The sequence below is a fragment of the Athene noctua genome, chromosome 8, assembly GCF_965140245.1.
Source record: "Athene noctua chromosome 8, bAthNoc1.hap1.1, whole genome shotgun sequence".
NCBI classification, from domain to species: domain Eukaryota; kingdom Metazoa; phylum Chordata; class Aves; order Strigiformes; family Strigidae; genus Athene; species Athene noctua.
The window spans coordinates 1,397,224-1,418,826 of NC_134044.1; the positions used below are offsets into that span (position 1 = coordinate 1,397,224).

The 21,603-nt window shown below is 40.5% G+C and overlaps 1 protein-coding gene across 1 annotated transcript in view; it reads left to right on the forward strand.

Moving 5' to 3' along the window:
• Positions 1-21,603, forward strand: part of PAK2 (p21 (RAC1) activated kinase 2) — a 46,829-nt gene that overhangs the window by 21,043 nt on the left and 4,183 nt on the right. Inside the window, exons 2-14 of the mRNA XM_074912680.1 lie at positions 2,717-2,927; positions 8,591-8,691; positions 9,208-9,358; positions 10,253-10,284; positions 10,650-10,757; positions 11,491-11,623; positions 12,301-12,364; positions 13,150-13,198; positions 15,188-15,300; positions 15,799-15,916; positions 17,820-17,919; positions 20,555-20,751; positions 21,305-21,442. Coding sequence (XP_074768781.1) covers positions 2,741-2,927; positions 8,591-8,691; positions 9,208-9,358; positions 10,253-10,284; positions 10,650-10,757; positions 11,491-11,623; positions 12,301-12,364; positions 13,150-13,198; positions 15,188-15,300; positions 15,799-15,916; positions 17,820-17,919; positions 20,555-20,751; positions 21,305-21,442 — 1,491 coding nt within the window. The 5' untranslated portion in view covers positions 2,717-2,740. The remainder of the gene's footprint in view (positions 1-2,716; positions 2,928-8,590; positions 8,692-9,207; positions 9,359-10,252; positions 10,285-10,649; positions 10,758-11,490; positions 11,624-12,300; positions 12,365-13,149; positions 13,199-15,187; positions 15,301-15,798; positions 15,917-17,819; positions 17,920-20,554; positions 20,752-21,304; positions 21,443-21,603) is intronic.

Sequence of the window (21,603 nt, forward strand, 5' to 3'; positions counted from 1 at the left end):
TTTCTTGTGGAATAGATGAGTTTTGGATTTCCATATACTTGCTTCCAACTTGTTGCTTAACAGTTTCTTTTCTTGAGCACGCAAGGTGTGAAGGAATAATTTGTTTCAGATCAAGAAGCTGTAATACTGAGTATGCCATGATCTGACTTGGGCTGCTTGTGTCACTGAAAATTAAGAATTTTTGCTATAGTGGGAATGTTAGCTTAAAAATATGTATACAGAACTGCAGTAAATGTTTAAATTTGCAGCCTGAATACCACATTACAGCTTTGTTGGTGACTGGGCTTTCCAAGGGAGCTTGCGGGGAATTAGTATGAGCTTGGAGGGTCAAGTCTGTTCTTGTCCAGTTTCAGATGCAGGTTAGGTGTTTATTCTTCCATCCTGCTCTTGCTAATATCAGGCAGCTCAACTGCACAGATGGAGGAAATAATAGGGTTTATTTTAGAAAAATAGAAGAGGCTACTCATGATGTTGCTTTTCTTCACATAGTATATAATTTAGGTGTTAAAGTATGTGATATGCTTATTTAGCTACTATTATTTATTTAGCTGTCTGATTGTATTCCTTTGTTCAAAAGGAGGAGTGCTTTCTTTTAAATGTCTATTCACATGTGGATAGCTAAGGACCCGATGTCCTACGCCTTTCTGATATTTGATTAGCATAAGGAAAATGGATTATGGTCCCCTGTACAGCCATCGCTCCCAGCCCAACTTCAGCAGGACTCTTGTATACTGTATATCTGATTTGGTGACTCAGACCAGAAATTTGTACATCTCAAATTGGTAGCATGCACTTTGTGCAAACAATATGTATCGTTAGGGAACGTTTGGAATTAAAATTCCTGTGGGTAGGCTGCTCAGATCTGCTGTTAGGTTGCAGGGTTCTTAATCTTTTCCCCTTATTGCAGTGTAGGTACTGGAAAATACAGACGATCGTGTAGATAACTTACAACATCTGAAAGAGCAGTCAGTAAGTGAATTTGGAAGACTGCTGGAGGACGGGAATGGCAGTCTGATTCACAGCTGCATCCCTGCAGACATGTTCAAGTGTTGCAGGTCTATTTATCGCTCCATCATCAGGCAGAGGGCTTGAAGGCAGGTTTGTCTGGGTGGGTGTTGCACGGCTTTGACTGCCGTTCCCCATCAGCCTTTAAATAGATGGGGCAACCCACACATGTCCAGTTTTTACTTGCACTGTCAGAACTTTGCTTTGTGCTGCTTGTGCCTCTGAAGGTATTTGTATGGAAATTACATGCTTTCATGGGCATTTAAGGTGATAAGTAATTTTAATCTCTCTTCAGCTTCATGACATAAACCAGTGTGCTCTTGTACTGCTTGAATTTGGGCTGCTAGCCTGATTTGTTTTTCTTTGTTGGCATTTGACAGTATTCACCCACCCAGTGAAATGATAGGGAATGGCAGTCCACATGGTTTTGGTTCTGCTGCTAAGACACGTCAAGTGATCACATGTGCAAGATGCACGTGTTGTGCCAAGACATTGTAGAGCACAATATTTGTATTTTGGAAATAAGGTGTGATAATTGAGAGTGGATTGCACTGTCTTGCCCTGACTCTTTTGAATGACGCTGATAATGATTAATCAAGTGCTGTGGCTGGGACTGAGTCATGCTTTGGGACTATGATGGGCACCTGGAGGCAATTCATTTTGTGAGAGGAGGAGGAGGAGGTCAACTCAGGGGAGATGTGTTAGCTCCTGTTCCAAAGAAGTAGCTGGTCATTTGAGCATCAGGAAGAATGAGGGGCATATTTGTTATTCAGCTGTCATTGAGAGGTAATTTCTGTAAATCTTTTTGTGCTATTTGCTCTGTAGCAGAGAGGCTCCTTGTTTCTTGGTGCTCAGAGAAAAGTTTCCAGGATATTATGGGGAGGGAGGAGAGGCCAGTGCAGATATTCTTCAATGTGGAATGTGTCATGTAGGTGCTTTATTGTGCTGTGGTTTTAGCTTTAGCAGCTATTTGTTCGTGATCTCGCTCATGTTTTTGTTAAGATCTCGAAGAGGTTTGTGGTTATATTATTTATTCATTTTACAAATGGAGAAAGCGTGGCATGAAGTGGCAAAGCGATGCAAGTCCTCATTCCAAAGTGAAATGGATCCAGTGGACCTTAGTCCCATGTTCTTTAATGTAGGCTGTGTAATTTGGGTAGAGACACTTTTAGTACAACCTAATGTGGATAGTGTGCTCAATTATGACTTATAAAAAGCTATTATTTTCTCCTCGAGATTTTGTCTGACAAATGGCAAGAAGGAAAGCACCTAAGGCTTTTAAAGGTGTTTGACATTAAAGCATGAAGCTCTTTGGGCTAGAGCCACCCTTAAAAAATGTTGCACTTACACCCTTCTGTGTACTATCCTTTTCACATACACAAACCTTCTGTGGACAGATAATGAAGCAGATCTGTGAATTGGCCGACATTGTAACTGACTTCTTTTTGACTGGGTTAGTTTCATCACTAGAAAAGTTTGTCACTCCTTCCCACAAATGCTGTTGTTGGCACAAATGAATGGGTGTCCTAGAAGTGGGAGTGAGGAAGGGATCTGCTTCCTTTGGCAGGCCATCAGTGTCTGCCAGTGCAGTGCGTGCCGAGCCCCTCAGACTTGAATTCTCACCTCCTTCCCCTGTTGATCAACAGAATAAATGCTCTATTTATGTATTCTGTACTCTCTTCTTATGTTAAAACAACTCTTTCTGTTTCAGTGCTCTCACTAACTATTGAGAACCATGTCTGAGAACGGAGAACTGGAAGACAAACCACCAGCTCCTCCTGTCCGGATGAGCAGTGCTATCTTCACTTTAGGGTGCAAAGACCAGTTGTTTATCAACCACAGCTTGAAACCCCTGCCCTCTGTACCAGAAGAGAGAAAACCTAGGAATAAAATCATCTCCATATTCTCTGGCCCGGAAAAAGGTAAAATGCCTCTCTTTTCCAAGGTTACTACTTGTATTCCTTTACTCTTCTTGTAAGTTTTGGTAGCACTTTAAACGTTGGAGTCCAGCCTGCCCAAGTATAGGGGATTTTGGAGGAAGTGTTGGAAGTTGGAGATGTGTGTTCAATGAGCTGAGATGTTCTTTCTGTTTGCACTAGGATGTTTGAAGGTGAAATGCTAACTCAGAAAAATTAAATAGTTCACTAAGGAAAACCACTACCTATTGCTTCTCATGTTCTCTGCCCAGTTTAAAGCAATGCATTTCCAAACAACCCTAATAAATGTTTATGATTGCTGGGTATCATATTACTTACCATTTTGGTATGCTAAATGCAGATTTCTGGTTTAAACTGAGCATCCAGCTGTTTCAAAAGTTACTTCATTTATGTGGTACCTGGAGGAGAAAAAAAATGTAGTAAAGAAATAGTGAGGAGGGTGCAGTGTGCATGAAGGAGAATTGAGAAAAATTACGTTCTTCTGACTGTGTAACTGCACTGTTAGGATTAATTACTAGTGGGGGAAAAATCTGGATTGCTGTAAACGAGGATTATTTCTGAAAAAAATGGCTGTAATGAAGCTAGACTGTATTTATGCTTTGTTTCTGTTGTGTTTTTTTATGATGAATACATGTACAATACTGGAGCCCTGATCCTGGTTCTTTAGGATGTCTGTCTCCATGTACAACAAAATAGTGCATAGACAAAAAAAATCTTTTAACATCTGGTATGGTAAAACTGGTCAGAGAATTATAAGCCTGACCTGAAACTGCTATGCATTTTATAAATCTCTACCAGTTAGCATTTTTGTGATTACTATTGAGATGCATGAGGGGAAGGAAGACCATGCTGCTCTTCATGTCTTCTAATTCTTCTCTTGGCTTCCTGCACCTCGTTGCTGATGTGCTGGGCAGGACTGGTTCAGTCATGCTGACACAGGTTTGACTGTTTCAGGAGACTTTGCTCCTCTGGTTATTTATTCGCTTGGCTAAGTATTTTCCCCAGGGCTGGTTTTTACTCTTGCTCAGCTGTGTGAGCAGTCCCTCTGCAGCCATGCCTTATCCTGGAGACAAACGCCAGAGGCAGGCTTCCCTGAATTTGGAAGATCTGGCTTGCCATGGTCTGGCAGAATTTCTGCTCTCAACAGCAGGCGTGCTTTCCTGTTTGGAGGATGGAAGGATTTGGCCAGTGTAGCTTTGGGAAGCAGAATAGTTATTTCACAAGGTCAGTTGTTGTGAAATAACTGTCCGTGGCTGGATTACAGCAATAGAAGTGGTGGTCTTTTTTACTGACATGGGTAAGCCTTGAAGAGGTAAGTCTGGAAGGATAACGTGAGAAGCTACTACAGGTTCGTGGGTGGGTGAGAGAGACTCGAGGCCTCTGAGGCTGGTGAAGGTAGTGAATCTGGGTGCTCTCAGCTAGGTGTAGTGTCACAGACTGCAGCATGTTCTAGCTTAGCCCTTCAATACTGCAGAAACTGATGTTTTACTGTTATGTCATTGGTCACAGGAGGAAATGCCTAGAAATTGTTGTGATGAGAGCTGCAAGAAAATCTTGTGGAAGGATCAAGTCTGTCCATGTTCAGACTAGGAGAAAGATTTAGGAGCTGGGATGGCACTTGTCATGCTGTTGCATCGATTGTTCATCAGAGCATTTGTAGCCCTTTTTTTACAGACAGGGATATAATGTAGTAGAACATAAACCCTATGTGAAAGGTTTTCCTTGCTCTGAATTAGTGACACTGGGTAAGACTAGCTTGTGCCGTGAAATAAATTATGCATGCAAGTGGATGGAACACAGCTGGAGAGCTTGTGACGTTTTATAGTGCCTTTACTTCTCTTTGGACATTTCCTTTTTTCATCTTGATGGTGGGTTTGTTCGTTGCTGAAATGGCTGAGGAGGTGGTTGAAGACTTCCCTAAACTTGTATTGGCTCATCTGAACGGGCTTTGGAGTTCCATTACTTAAACTTACGCAGACCACTCTCTAAATACTGATGTGTAACAAATTTACTTGTTTAGCCTGTGTCTGTACACCTACTGATGTTTAGTGATACAAACTAAAAATGGAAGAAAGAGTTTTTGCTGAGAAAAGTACATTCTAGAGAAAATGGTGTCAGTTTATGTTTTCTAGATGTTAAAAAGTATTTAAAGTAATGTCCTGAAAAAAAGCGGAAGGTTTTACTGCATGGTTAGAAAGAATGACGATTGAATTGCTTAGCTTAAAGAAGCTATCTGAAAGTTGTATCTTTTTAATTTGGAAAAAGCTTGTTGATTGGATGACCTGCAGCAAGGCTAATGTAAACAACCAAAGAAATGGTTTTCGCCCTCAAGACTGCAAAACTGGCTGTCAAATGTAAGCAGAATATAAACGGACACAGTGACTTTCTGGCACTGAAACAATAGTCAGATGTTAGTTGTTTTGTTCATTAGCATGGCTGAAGCGCACTGTCACAGAAATGCCTATTTGAATATTTTTTTTTTTCAAATTCTGTTGCTGGGGAGCTTTACAGAAATATTAAGTTTTGTGCTTGAATTTTAAAAATATATTGGGACTATATACAAAATAATCTGTTGATGTGGGGCAGAAATTTTTTCATGGGAAAAATTTTTCCAACCAGTGCGAAAGTTACTAGAACAATTGGAAATTCTCCTTTTCAGAAAATGAATGCCTGGATAACTTACCAGGAGATGTACAAGGCTACTGCAAACAGACCTGTTACTGGATAACATTGTTTGCCTTTGTTCCATAGACCTGTCTGTATGATTTTGCAAGGTTCCTCCTGGCCAGCTGCTTCATCTCTGTAGCCACAGCTCTACCCCCAGCCCCGGTCCTCTCTCAGGTGGTTTCTCTAGCATAGGCACTAGTGCTGGGGAGGTAGTATGCTTTGGGGGACTCGCTACAGACAATGAGGTTTAGCAAATGCAGTTTCTGCCCCAAGTCTGAGCTAGTTCTGTGCTGAAATAATCATAAGAATTTAAAGGAATTATTTAATGACCTAGTCACGGAGGCTTTTTCCCTCTAGTTCTGTTGTTTAGGATAAATGAAGTGATAGTCATCTTTTTACTAGAGTACTTAATTACCATGAATTTCCTTGGCTAGACTTCTGAAGTCAAATGAACCTCTGTGTGTTTTTGGAAAGCTTTAAAATAGTCCCCTGAAACAAGTAATGTTTGTCTTTGAGCAGAACTTATTAAAGGAGGTGCTGTGGGACATTGCCCAGGACCAGGATCATGCATGTGACATGCTCAAGACCGCTGGCTCAGGGCAGATTTCAGTGTGGTTTTGGTGGCGGCTCAGTAACTCAGTGTGCCAAGTGGAGTCACCTACCTACTACCACCAGGCTCTTGAGAAACAGCTGTGTTTCTTGCCTTGTGTACAGAGGTTGGCTGGTGGGAAGCGAGGGATGCTTGATGCTGGGTTTGTGATACAGGAGGGGGTGTGAAGTAACTTGGGTGACGCCTTGCTGAGTGCCTCTGGCTTCATCTGGGGAAGAGAAGAGTCCAAGTGTATTTGAGGCACTTTCTTAATCAGACAGAGCAGTTCTCCAACTCACCGAATCCTTCTGAAGGACCTGTGTCCTCCCCCTCCAGGGAAGAGGGGTTCTATATGCTGCTGTCTGCAGGGCCAAGGAGCCACATCTTAGATTCATGTGTTGTTTGAAACTAGCGTTGACCTTTAATAAAGGGATTCCCATTTAAATACAGAACTGTTGCAGACATAATCAGAGGTTGAAATGCAGCATGGCCTCACAGTGGCCTTGTTCGCAGAGCCTCGAGTATGTCCTGCCAACACATGACTCACAGGACTTGCCTTTTGACTGAAGCTTGCTGCTTGCGTTTGAAGTGCTGCTCAGATCTGCTGTTCCTGTGGGCAGAGGAGTGATTTTTAGTCTCCTTGCCTGGCCTACTCATAATATCTGTGTATTTTTGGAAGGAGTAGGTTTATTTGTGCTGGAGGGTTTGAGCACCAGCTTCTGTTCCCTACATGTCAAATGCTTCCAGACAGGAACCTTCCTGAGGAATATAACTTTTTCCCCCCCCCTCCCTTGCTTTCACATAAACAACTGCAAGAGATTGGGAAGAAACAGTACTTTCCTTAAATGTTTTCACATAAGCAAGTTTCTCCTGTCTTGTGACTGAACAATGTTAATGAGAACATTTGACAGTCCGTTTGCTTTTTGGCTCTGATCTGTGCAGCCATATTAAAGATATCCTGTTTATAATAGCCGTGTCTTTCCACTGCATTGTTCAGTTAGAGGCAGCCCACATGGCTTTTCGTTTTCAAGTATTGTCCTCAGCTCCCTGTCCTTCCTTTCCCGACAGTGTGAGGGGATTTCAGACAGATTCTCTGGCTCTGAGCAGCACGATCTATGCTCGACCATGTTCAGTAACTTTTTACCATGTAGTAACAAAGAGGGTGCTGTTTTAGCTGCTCTTTTTCTGTACTGAAACTATGTGACTTTTAAGGTGAATTTAAAAACAAAGCAAAAACATTTTTTTTTGATATACAAACATAAAATGGTAATCAAGTTAGATTGCAAAATGGTGTGCCGCTTTCCTTTGTGTTTATGAGCACTATGGCATTCTTGCCGGCTTCATGCACGCTATAATAAATGCAGCTGATTCAGCTATATGCTCTGCGAGCCCACAGGCGTTCCCAGGATTACACATGCAGTTTTCTTGGTGTCAGGTTAGACACGCTCTACAGCTCAGTGCCAAGCAGTGCCTTTCAGCAGAGGACCATGAGATCAGGCCTTAAGCATCATCTTTCAACCTGGAAATCAAACGGCAAGTACACTCGTCTGCTCTGTTAGGGAAAGAAGCAGGGCTCAGGCTTTTTTGCAACAACAACAAGAAAACATGTTCCTGAAAGCTTCCAACTTAACTCCAAACCTTTTCTGAGTAAAGGGAACAGAATGGTGTATTTTATATTTAGAGTTAACTACAAATTGTCTTCCATTTTTATTTATTTTCTCTTTGTCAGAAAAAATAAAAAAACCCAAGCCCCAGGCATTATAAAATAACTTATAAATTTAATTGAATCTAGGTTGGATTGTGCACGTGGTCCTTCTCATTATCTGTTCCTGCTTCTGGTACTTATTATGCTTGCTTTTTTTCCCCCTTTTAATTTAAATTAGGTAATTGCTCTGAGGCTATAAACTCTTATCTTCATCGCAGGAAGTCCTAGTTTGCATTAATTACCTTGAATTGAAGCAGTGAGGCAACTGATTTTTAACTGTCTTTAGGGTGAAGTTGAGGTTGAACTGAAGTTGTCTTCGGTGTTGTTCTTAATCCATATTAAAATGTCCTTTTTTGCATTGTAAACGTTTCATATGTTTACATTTCATATGCTCAAAAATTGCTCCTTGCACTCTGCTCTTAGTTGCTTATTTGCTTGCTACTATGAAGAAAATTAACTCTATCCCAGCCAAAATCATCACACCACAGTATAAATGACTGGAGTTGAACAAGTTGCTGATTCTTAACGTGAAGTCTACACCAGCTTGAAAAGATCAAATCCCTGTACTGCATGTGTAAACACCTGCATCCAGTAAACAGAATAATAGTTACATTCATCCGAACTGTTGTAATGGGGACAATAGAACTTGAAATCTTTGCTCAGTAGATCTTTGAATGTCTTTTTCAGCAAGCAAGAAGAAGGAAAAGGAAAGGCCAGAAATCTCCCCACCATCAGATTTTGAGCATACCATCCATGTTGGCTTTGATGCTGTTACTGGAGAGTTCACTGTAAGTATACCTGCCTTGGAGTTGCTCAGAAAACAGCTGTGGGTCAGTGCTGTGATGAAGCCATTGCGATGTTTCAGAATAAAGTGTGAGTTAGTCTTTGTATTTATCAAAGTACTGTGTATTTGTACAGCATGCAGAGTAATGAGACTCTGACCTCTTAGTACTTCTGCAGTGTAAATGTCAGATCTGATGCTTTGTGTCACCTGGGAGAGCCTCCCCTAAGAAACCCTCTTCAGTTTAGTTTCATTAGTGGGTACCACTGGTTCTGTTGAGTGCTTTTGTACTCCCATTCCTCACATCTGGTTTAACACACCTTAAAAGATGTGGTGTCATGTTGACACAGTGATTTGTGTTGTCACCTGTGGCATACGGCTGCCCATGAAAACCCCATCCTACTCGTTCATGTTTTTAAAGCTTGTGCATGTTATGCTTGTTATAGTTTGTTATGTATTGTTCTGCTTTTTAAAAATCTTTAAAATACTAGAATGGTGCTTAAAATAGCCTAATTTTTTTCAGGGAATGCCAGAGCAATGGGCTCGGTTGCTTCAGACCTCAAATATCACAAAGCTAGAACAGAAGAAAAACCCCCAGGCAGTACTAGATGTGCTGAAATTCTATGACTCTAAAGACACAGCAAAACAGAAGTATCTGAGTTTTTCTGCTCCAGGTGAGATCCAAGTGTGTGCAAGACATTGAAGAGGAGTTGGGTATTTGGAACACAGTCTTCCTCTCTTTCAGAATAATAAATTGGATTCAAATGCTGAAAGAGCAAGCTACTTTTCAATGAGGAGCAAATATTTGAAGATGGATTTAAAACTTAGTGGAAACTGGCGTTGTCTAGTTAGTTTCCTGTTTTAAGTAGAGAGGGGAAGAAATGGAACTGGATAATACAAAATAGCAGCCAAAATTAACTTTAATGGGTTGTGTTTATGAATTTGGGGCTCTGAGACTGTGATTAATTGGTTTTGTGCTGGAGACCTTGCTGCTCCTATCTGTGGCCGAAACAGCTATCTGTGAACTTGATGTCACCATGTGGTGACATGAAAGATGCAAAGTAAGTTGTGACTCCTGGATTGGGAGCTCTGTAGGAGGGCTGAGAGAATGACCGTCCTACAAACAGATGCGGTTTTACCTCTTTTCTTCCAATGACTTCTGAAAATAGCTTAGTAATAAGGCTTTGTAATACTCTCATCCTCGCTTCAAGATACCGCTGAGGGAACAGAAATAGCCATTTGATCCTGATTTCACATCTCAGTAAGACACAATACATAAGTGTGATAAACCGTGCTCAATTTGGAAAGCTGTGTGTGGGTACTCAAGTGAGGTTAAGAGCAAGTTGGGAAGGGAGTGGGTTTGCTGGCCCTTAGGGGAGGATTTTAGAAACTTCCTTCTGTGTTGGTCGTGCAGTGCAATACTAGTTTCTCTCATTTATGACCATGAAATTTTGTTTTCTGAGACCTGAAAAAAAATCTCCGAAGCAGTCTGTGTTCTTTACTCTGTAAAGTCCACTTTTTATTACTTTTTTGATGATTTTATGTATTCTGCTATTTGTCCTATTTAGAAAAAGATGGTTTCCCTTCAGGAACACCAACGGTGAGTGTGTTTACAATTCTTTGTATGTTCTTAGGTGCATAAAAAATCAGGTCTTCTGTATTTGTTATGTACTGAATCTTGCAGTATAAAACAAACTGAGATTTTTTTTGTGGAATAAAAACATACATTGTGGGATCAACAGAGCGTATTTCGCTGGAACAATAGTATTTGAGTCTTGTAATAAAATGTTAATAGGGCAGTTAAACCACTCAATCTATCCTTTTCTTTTGACATCAGTCAGAATTCTTTTATCTTTATGTGGAAAAAGAAAAAAAAAAAAAGAGGCAAGTCTTTAACACCATGGAGGAGACAATTTTGTTTATTTTGTTTCTTTTTTTTTTTTAAAAACTTTGGTAAAAATGTAGACCAATGCCAAAGGTTCAGAACCATCAACAGCTGTGGTAGATGATGATGAGGATGATGAAGAAGCTCCTCCTCCTGTTATTGCTCCACGACCAGATCACACAAAATCGGTGAGTAGCTGTAAAACTTCCAGTGCAGTCCTGCATTTCTCACTATTGCAGAATAATAATTGTTAATAATGTCCCAGGGATCCGCTTACTCCATCTTATTCTTTTGACTGTGGTAGGTGTACATTGTTTAGCTCTGTTGACCACTTATTCTGCTCCAGGATTGCAAATGTGACTTGTTTGTCAAGTGATACTGCTTTATAATTGTCCACTCTGGGTATGCAGACATGTAAAACGTGACAGGTTTACAGTTTGGAATTTCTAGAGTAGCTGCATATGTCTGAGGAAGAAATTAAATAAAGATCCAAGAAAACCCCCTAAACTGGGGGAAACTGGGAGATTTGAGAGTCTCATGCTCATTCATGGCAAAGCATGAAACTTTTTCCTTTAAATCTTAGTAGTAGTTGATCTCGCTATTAAATAGTGATTTCTGTTCTGTTAACTAGCATGGGTTATAAAGAATAAGCAGGTAGAAAACCCACAAAACATCTGTCTGGAAGTTAGAATTAATCTCCTAGCACACACTCTGTTCAGGAGGTGCCTGGGTCTGTCTTCAGAGGTCAGTAAAGTTTCCAGCATCTTGACTTACCTGACTTTAACGTTTCTCAGGTCTAATTTCTGCCTCCAACCTGTTATGTAAAATGGTGCTTAGGGATCTTTGAAGAACTGTGATTGTTTTCAACTGAAGGTCAATGATTACAAAGAAAATTCTCAGGTAAATGGTCTCTCTTAACAGATTTATACGCGATCTGTAATTGACCCCATCCCTGCACCAGCCAGTGACACGTCTGTTGACAGCGTGACAAAATCAGGTGATAAGCAGAAAAAGAAGACCAAAATGTCAGATGAAGAAATCATGGAAAAACTACGTAGGTGTTTTTTTTTATTTCAGATAAACAAAGGCTTTAGGATTGGGGGAGGAATTATTAAGGTTTTGCCCTCATCCTTGTTTTTGTATAAGGGTTGTGTGAATGCTGTGCTTGGCTGGTTTTGTGTCGTACAGCAGCTGAGAGCTGCATTCAGAAGTGTTGCTGATTTATATGTTTCAGAGCCCTACTGAGTAAAAAATTTTAGGACAGGTTTTTTTGATTGAAGTTCAGTTGTGATAATGTGATCTGGGCGTAGAATACAACCATAATAACACAAAATAGTTTCTGCTGTTGCTTGTTCTATAATCATCTTGAAGATAATTTTTCACCATATTAATGTTCCTGTACTTAAGTCGAGAACTGACTAGTTTCTGGAGTAGGCTAAGCTAATGAATTTGTCATAACCTCACAGTGGGTTTTACTACACAGAAGACTATCATTAAATTGAGATATTAAGGAAAATAGCATGATCTGTCTCATCAAGAGTATAACCTAGCATGATGATTGTCTGAAGTTGGGCCATTTTCAACTGGAATTGAATAGGGAAGCTTTGGCTGTTCATGCATCAGCTTTACTGCTTGAGCTGACCCACTCTTGCCCAGGCCAGCCCTACTAAAGGGGGACAGCAGGATTGACTTTTTTGGTTGTTGGGTTTTTGGTTGTTTTTTTTTTTTTAGGCACTATTGTGAGCATAGGAGATCCCAAGAAAAAATACACCAGATACGAAAAAATCGGGCAGGGGTAAGTGTTTCCAGTGAGCCATTGTTAAAAGTGTTGTACTGTTCTCTGTGTGATACTATCATGTAGCTGCCACTTACTGAAGCAGGCAGAAATGTTGGCTGTATTAAGCAGTGATAAACATATGGTGAAAGCTTTACACAGTGGTGGAAACTTTGAATTGTGTCTTTTAATGCAAAAGCATAGCTCTGTGACTTCTTTGTGGGTGTATCTAGCCCTCTCCTTTCCCGTTAAGATGCGTTCATCCATTTTGTGATATGGCTGTTGAATAGCATGAGGACAAGTCAGAAAGCTTTCTCTGTGCTAAGCTAACAATACTGCCTTGACTAAGTTATTCTTCTAGTGATCCTCTGAATCCTTCTGAGAAAAAAGTATAGGCGAGTTCTACCTTTTCTAGCTTTGATTATATATATGCCTAACTCCTACTGTATACTTTCCAAATGGGTATCTGTGTGTTTGTGGGCAGGCTTCCCCTGGGGGAAAATGAAAAGTAGTATCTACTACAGAAAGGGCTGCCCAGCTTATCTGATCATAGGGACCAGAGCAAGCTCTGGGTGCTTAGATGTCCCAAATGCTGGAGGCATGGCTGATGTCAGAAGAGAACGTATTTGCAATTTGTTTTGTGTGAACTGACTGGCATTTCTATGACACCACTTTTAATAGCCTTCTTTTTGATATGGCTCTTGCAGTGTTGAAAGCTGACACAATTTTGTGTTTGTGATCTGTCTGTTTATGTGCATGTTTGTTACACAGAGAGATGCAACTGGCTGTAATGTTTTTCTTCACAGGGCTTCAGGTACAGTGTTCACAGCTATTGATGTGGCAACGGGGCAGGAGGTAAGCTATCTGTGTTCATTGCAACGAAAATACTTTTTCTGTATAAATGTTCTTCCGCAGGTGCCTGAAATGATTTTACTAGATTTCTGCCTGTGGCTCCCATCTCTATTACCTCTCAGAAGAATGTCTGTCATAGTCATTTGTAACAGTGTGTGCCTTGTTCTGTGGTAGTCAGATGATGAAAGCTAAAAATAGAATTTTGTCTTTCCATTGAAAGGCAGAGGGAGTGAGGTGTTCCAAAAATAGGTTTTGTAAACAGAAATCCTTCAAGAATTGCAGGCAATTGTGCCCTGCATTTTCAGATGTAAAACTTTGTTTAGTCTTTGCACACTTGTTCTTTAGCTCCATCTCAGTAGAGGTGAGAGATGCTCCTATCTGTATGGAAAGAAGTTGCCCTGTGTTGTTCTTTGCTGTAGTTAGAATGCCTTTTCCACATCCTGCTCTTTGCTTTTACTGCTTGGTGTCTCCAAACCCACTTGGTGAAGTCGGTAACATCAGCGGTACTCTGCATGCTTGTCATCCAGTGATCATCTCTGGTTCCTGGGACTAAAATTTTAGGCATTATTTGCTTCTCTTTAAATTCAGTTTTTCTTAATTTTCCTTTAAATATCCACAAGTAGCCATTCCTTAGATCACTGAGAAATAATTACCCTTTCAACAGTAACCACGTTTACCGGTACTGTAGTGGAGCACCAGATCTTGATGAAATGCAAGCCTTTCAATCATCTCAATATGTTGTCACTTGCTTTAACCGCATCCTGCAGAGCACTTCATGTCTTCTAAGTGCAGAGTAAATTTTGTGGTCTGGTTCCTTGGACCTACTCTGCATCTTGTCAGGCAGGTGGGCTAACAATAGACTGCATGCAGTCTCCATGCATTAAATGGATGCAGTGCTCTGGCTTCCTCAGTGCTCAATGTCTGAGGGTGGAAGTGGGTCTGTTAAGTGATAAGAAGAGGGCCAAAGGAGGATTTTGTTGCTGTTTTCTACACCCTAGTGGGAAGGTGAAGAGAATATGGAACTAGGCTCCTCTTACAGCTACACAGTGACAGGACAAGAGGTAACAGGAAAATTTGCCATAGGGGAAACTCTGGTTAGATTGCTGAAATTTTTTTCCCCTCGCAGTCAGGATGATCAAACACTGGACAGGAGCCCAGAGAGGTTGTGGAATATCTGCTCATTGAGATCTCCATTCAAAACTCAGTTGCACAAGACCCTTGCTTGTTGGCTGTATTTTAAGCAAGGGGTTGGACCTGATGACCTCCAGAGGTCCTCTCCAGTCTTAGTTATTGTGATTCTGTGCCACGAGTTCTTTTCATGCCCACGGCAATATGATAATGATAATTTCTACAAGATTATATTGGTTCTCGTGTTTGGTTTTGGACTCATGGATAGGTTATCTTGTAACACTCCAAACTGTCTCCTCAAAGTGTTGTAGCTAACATCCGGGACAATTCTCCATTTTAAAGTCTGGAATTCTTGTCCTGGTTAGCTTATTTCTTGGACAAGATAGGTCTTTATTTTCCCTTCTCTCTCTGGGATACTTCATTGGCTTAATTTCTTTGAGAGGAATTCGACCTGCCTTCCAGCATTCCTTTCACCCCAGCACCTAATTTGATCAAAATACAGAAAAATTAATTGCCTTGCATTGGAAGGCTTCTGGTTTCTTAGTTGCTATACAAGTCTCTTCTGCTTTAGGCCTGTTGATATGAAATGAAGCAAGTATCTTTTCATCTCCTGAATATTTCCTTTGCTGCCTGTTCTGGCCTTTGTTATTGTTTGTGGATTTTTTCAGATGCAAGAGGATGATGTTGGTTATGGGTGCAAGTTGTATGCTCAAGTTGCATTCTTTAAACTTGCCAGCTGCAAGCTGTGCTAAACTTCTCTAACCCTGTTACAGAATTTCTTCTAACTTTTCACTGTATTAAGAATGAGCAAGAGGTTTTGATACTCAGGTTTGAGTGATTGCGGTTTTATTTTGTCCTTTTCAGGTTGCTATTAAACAGATAAACCTGCAGAAACAGCCCAAGAAAGAGTTGATTATTAATGAGATCTTGGTAATGAAGGAGCTAAAGAACCCCAACATAGTCAACTTCCTGGACAGGTAAATGCAGACAGCTGGCTGATTCCTTCATCCCCAAGGGTTTTAGGAGGTTATAACTTGATATAATTACACAGACCCAGATGTCCTGCACCTAAGGGTCTTATAAGCAAATGTGACTGTATTTAGACTATTATCTAAAAAAAATTAAAAGTAATCGCTTTTGGGCAATGGTCTGGATCAGTGAGAAGGCTTCTTCTGTCATGAATGCAGTACTGCATGTAGTTGGGGGTCAGTGGTGAACAAGAGCAAAGCTTGAGCAACACTTGTGTTGTGCATGAGATACGTAGGGCGTTCTCCTGCCCATTTAGGGTAGTAGTAAGAAGCGTGCAGCTTTTATTGTCAGCATTTACATTTCAGGCTGCCTTCCAGAGATTAACTTTCTTTACTGTTTGTCTTGAAGTGCTTATGAATCATTTCATTGACCAGCTCTTATCAGTCATTTTTCAGTTTTCGATCTCTTGATGGCAAAAGGGTGTGCTTTTTGTTTTCTGTTTGTAGTTACCTTGTAGGAGATGAATTGTTTGTGGTAATGGAGTATCTAGCTGGAGGCTCACTAACAGATGTGGTCACAGAAACATGTATGGATGAAGCACAGATTGCTGCTGTTTGCAGAGAGGTGAGTGTTATAGTTTATGGGTAGAGGAATGAAGGTGCACTCTGTTCCCCTGTATTTATGGTACACTTAGGTTAAGACTAATTGCAACAATTGCTGTTGGAGTCATTGAGTTAGGAAGGATGAATACTGAGAAGGAAGAATGGATACTGAGAGGAGAAATCAATATTAAATTTACAGAAAATAACAAAATGACTTTTAACTCATAAAATTTGGGGTTTGCAACTTCTATGGCAGTTTTTGAGCTGGGTGTTTGGGAATGTTAGGTGGTGGAGCAAATGAAGATTTTAGTTTTGGTAACTGGGTTGTCTAGTCCTGCTGATAGTATTAACAGAAAGGTGATAATCATGTGGACTGAAGTTCAAGGAGGAGCAACGAAGAAGTTTAACAACTGGAAAGAATGTATTTTTTAACTTTGATTAATGAAGAATATTCAAAGGCACCAAAAAGAAAACTGAATATTCCTATGTAGGTAATGCAGAAAGCAGAGAAGTGAACATATTTTAAAAAATAAGAGACGAAAAAAGCCTGAAAGGTTCGTAGTGTTTCTGGAAGGAAGGAGGGGAACTGTGTTTGCTTAGAGTGTAAAAGTGGATCTCATGAAACAGGAATACTTAAGAAACATGTACTAAAATAAGGATGAACTTGATGCAGACTATCCCTTTCTCATTTTAGTAGTTTTTATAGTGTATGAAGTAGAGTTCTGTGACATTTAAGCTTTCTTTATGGACTTCTCAGAATAATAGTTCTCCAGAAGATTGTAGTTTAAATAATTTTAAGATTGCAGTAAGATTTCAAATGGACAAGTTAAAAGTAGCTGATGTCACAACTTAACAGTGGTTTCTGCCCTGAGTCAGAGTACTGGAATCCAGCTCAGGCTTGATTTATTATGGCAGAAGGAGAAGTAATTCTATTATCTGCTGTGCAGGAGAAACTTAGCTTTAAAAAACCCTATTTGACTACATCAACATGACATCTGCTTTTGATGACTCACCCAAAGGGAGGAGATGTAAAACAAACTTGTACATTAACGTGTATGGACAGGTAACGGTTTCCAGAGAAACTGGAGCTCGAAGCAGAGAACTGAAAGTAACTATTTACTGTAACAGTAATTAACTTTTCTGAGGAAAGACTCTAATATTAAACTATTGTACTTCATCAAAACTCTGCTGCCCAGTATGTTAAATACACTTCATTCTGCAAATCCGTGCCATTTTGCTAAAGCAAATGGAGACACAAAAAACTCACTGGGGACTACATCCATACCAAGCTGAAAATGATAAATGTTCTACTTATATTTAGAAAAAATATCTTACCCTTTATTTAGCCCTTTACTGTCAAATAGCAAAGGTGTTGTTTTTCATTGTGGTCTTTTTCATAGTGTTTTAGGCAGAAACTTAGTGTGAAAGGTTTTAATCTAAAAACAATGCAAAACCAGCGTTACTATTTCCATAGTGAAGATGTTTTACAGCCTTCACTGTAGGAGATGTTCCATGCATGTTGAGAATTAAGTCTCACCAGTTCCTCCTGGTGAGATTTCAGGCTAAAAAGCTCTCACTTAATCCTTTATGGTTCCTCTGTAGAATTTGTGTGATGTGCCAAAATTAACATCTGGGATTTTTGAGAGCATCTTGAGGGATGATGGATGATAAGGAGTTTAATTTATGGTTTGTTAAGGTAGAGAAACTCCATGGATAAATTATTTCTGACCTCATGATATCTGGAGAGTATTTTTTAGTACAAGAGCTTCCTCTGCTGGTTATTTGAAATAATACCTGTGACATTTTTGCACTCAACACTGGCTGAGGATGTAAGCATTGCTTTTGAGTTTGTGTTCACATACACAAATTGAGTTTACATATGCTGATTTTTTTTATTTTTTTTATTTTTTTCCCCTCCCATCTAGTGCTTGCAAGCACTTGAGTTCCTACATGCCAACCAGGTCATCCACAGAGACATTAAGAGTGACAACGTACTGTTAGGAATGGATGGATCAGTTAAACTAAGTGAGTACCAGACAATTGTTTCAATGTTCTGTTTTTCCTTTCCCAGTAAACTTTGACTTGGAGAGTGTAAATCGGTAGAAGGAGAGTTGTCAGGGAAATTTGAGGTGAATCCTTATTGTCTATGAGTAACAGGAATTCATTCTGTATTATAAAATGTATAACTCGTGGGTAGCAGGTCTTGGAATTCTGAGGGCCCTAAGACTAAGGCTGTGAACATGTTAGGCCGGAAGGACATTGAAACAAATCTGTTGCCACATGAATACGTTGGTAAATATGAAGTAACTGGCACCATACAGTGAAGCAAAGATGCGAATGATTGCAAGAGAAAAGTTGCAGCTAACTGCAGTTGCTTTGTTAGTCTCTTCAGGTTGTCATGACTTACTTTTAATGTTTTGCCCTTTTCACTAGAAGGTCACTAACAAGAAAATTGTACGTTATTAACCATTTATATTGCAGTCTATTCTTATGCTGTGCCTGTACTGGGTCTCCTTTTCTTGGACTGGAAGTGTAACACACTTTCATTAATATAATGATGAAATGACAAAAGAAACTACTTGCTTTTCAGGTAATTGTTATGCATGCGTGGACTTGTGTACAGTAAGTCAGTTTCTGGTGTGTGTAAATCTGTGTGACAAAAAAAAAAAAAGTGAAACCACTTGAAGAAGCTGTCAGGACTCTAGAGAGGTGCATAATCTGACTTCTTGGTATGTAGGAATGTGCAAAGCATGAAACAACAAAATAGTTAAGGGATGCTGTTTTTCCAGTTGGGTGGGAGTTTGAAATGTCATGAGAGTGTATCTTAGCAATGTTCCTTAGGCTAGATGGTTTGCAGTCTCATAATGTTTATGAGATGGAGTGTGAAGAAAGATTATGAGCAATCTGATTTGCTTACCAGCATTGTTGGATGCTCTGGTTGCTTGCATAGGTGGTTTTATTTTCTAGAAGATGTGTTTTTTGCACAAACCGTGTGGATTCAGAGGCTGAAGATAAGTGAATAGGTACAGTAGATGATGTGGCTGAGAATAGTTAGTTGGAGAAGGCTCAAAAATGTAAGAGTTGTCAAAGCAAAGCAGTGGGAAAAGGACAGGGTTAGCAGCCTGTGTAAGGAAGCATTGGCCCCAGGAGGTTGGGGGAAGGTAAGGAGGAAGGAGAGACAGGAGAAAACACGAGTCAGCTGTAAAAATATCCTATGTGAAGGGAGGTATTATAATTGCAGTTGAGACTAGCTCTTCTTTGGCTGTGTGATTGTAGAGCTAGCAGTTGTTTAGGGGGAGGGTGGAAGAAGTTGCACCTTCTTTTCAAGCTCTTCCCCTTCTCTGGGGGAGCCTGGCTTCTGGGAGACTGGTGACAGGAGAAGTAAGAGGTACCAGTCTCCCTGTCACCACTGCATACCTACACACACTATGGTTGGTGAAACTGGCTTCTACATCTTGCCTGTCTTTTCTCTCCTTGCTGGTGGCACGAAGGCCTCGTTCGTAGGTCATGAGACACCCTGCTGCTGCTTCTCTGGTGTGTCTGTTGAAATAAAATGTGCTTTGAGCTGAGTATGACACCTTGGTAAAGGCCAAGAAGTGCTACTGAGGAGCTCAGTGACTTCTATAGGTTTGATTTTGTTTGGTTTTGTTTTTTTAAGGCAGCATTTTGACAATCAGGGTGGGGGTAGTTCTTTGTTAAATTGTCCTCTTGGTACAACTTAGCACTGTCTTGACTGTGGCTCTTTTGTTAGCACTGCTTGGCATAACACTTTCAAAATCAACTTGAAATTTTAAATACTCTCTCTCTCCTTTTCTCTCTCTCTCTCTCTCTTTCTCTTTCTCTCTCTGTCTCTCTCAAACTTAGTGTCAATGATAAGGTAATATCTGTCTCCTGCCTTAACTGTGTTCTTATTGATGCTTTACATGCCTGGGAAGTGGGAGTGCTGCAGCGGGATAAAGTAACATGATGGAACATGAATTGCTGCTGCACCCGAAGGCTATTAGGAATAGGTGACTTTTCTTGTTTTTTGAGTGTGGTTGTTCTCTTTGGTAGTTACCTTGTGGAAAGGTTTGTTTGTCCAGGTTCCTCCTGCTGAGTGGGGTAGCACTTCACTTATCTGAAGCCTTGTTTCCATGTCTCTGTCGGCTGTAGTACCTGTATTTGATGGCCAAATCGCTGTGAAATGTTGAACTCAATAGCTGCACAAATAAAACCTGTTTAGCAGGGCTGAAGCCATGGTTTGTGGATTTGTTTTTCCTAGTTCAGGCTGTGTAACGTACCATGTGCAGAACACTTGCCTTCTGTATTCTGCTTGATTACTTTTTTGGCTGTCCAGGATTTCTGAAAGAAGGACTGGGGAAAATACCGTTCTTCTACAGGGTAGTACTTGTGTCCCTTTCCCAGAGGACAAAAAACCTTATCTTCATTCCATGGAATTCTGCCCTGCTTAAACACCTTCAGGTTTTGTATCGATCTTGCACGTTGGATTTTGTAATATGGAGAATGTAGTGGGGGGTTAAAAAAAAGAGGCACCCCCTGCCCCAAGACCCTCTCAAGTGTAGAGGAGTAAAATATATGTGTAGTAATAGAGAAGTCTTCTAGGAAGCTCACTTACTTGGAGTGCACCAATTTAACTTTTTAAAATTCTGTTATCCTACAGCCGACTTCGGTTTCTGTGCTCAGATCACTCCAGAGCAGAGCAAGCGCAGCACTATGGTTGGCACTCCTTACTGGATGGCTCCTGAAGTGGTCACGCGGAAAGCATACGGCCCTAAAGTGGATATCTGGTCTCTGGGTATCATGGCGATTGAGATGGTGGAAGGAGAACCCCCATACCTCAACGAAAACCCCCTGAGGGTAAGAAGCTCAGCTGTGGCTACAACTGCGGGTGTTTACCATGTGAATGGTTTCAGTAATTGTTCATTATTAATATCTACATTAAAAAGAAAATGAAGCAAAAAAACCTGCAAGTGTCAGCAGTGCAAGAAAACTCCTCCAGAAGGAAGACAGCTGTCTTGCATTTGCAGTCAGCCCTACCCTCAGTTTTCAGTTCAGGAGATGAGTACCTCCTTGTAACTAAAACATTGGACTTTGAACTCAGTCTTCTGTGATAGTTTAGGGAAAAGTAGATCCAGTAGGTCATGAAAAATGCTGCTTGTGTCAGAATCCGGTATTTTCTTTGCCTAGGTAAGTATCTGTTGCCAGAAGATTCTGAACGTTATTTTGCTACTAGCAAGAATACGTCATGACTGCCTATAATTACGGCATTTTTATAGTTTTTCATCTCATCAGGGAGAGAAGAATTAGGCTGCAGAGCCCTTTCTCATGTAGACTAAGGGATTGTTGCTAGGCAGGTCAGTTTGGCATCTTAAAGATTTGGTTTGGTTATACAATATTCCTCATTTTACAGGCTTTATATTTGATAGCAACTAATGGCACACCAGAGCTGCAGAACCCTGAGAAACTGTCCCCAATATTCCGGGATTTCTTGAACCGATGTTTGGAGATGGATGTAGAGAAAAGAGGATCAGCCAAAGAATTGCTACAGGTAAGGGAGTCAGCTTCTCACGACCTGAGATACAGAAGCCACAAGTAAGGTCAGCCTGTGATAAACCCCACTGTAAAGTGGCATCCTCTTTTTTGTGTTTTCCTCTGAGGACTCTAGTAAAGAGCAGTTGGTAGGAACTACAGGTCAGGAACTACTGGTAG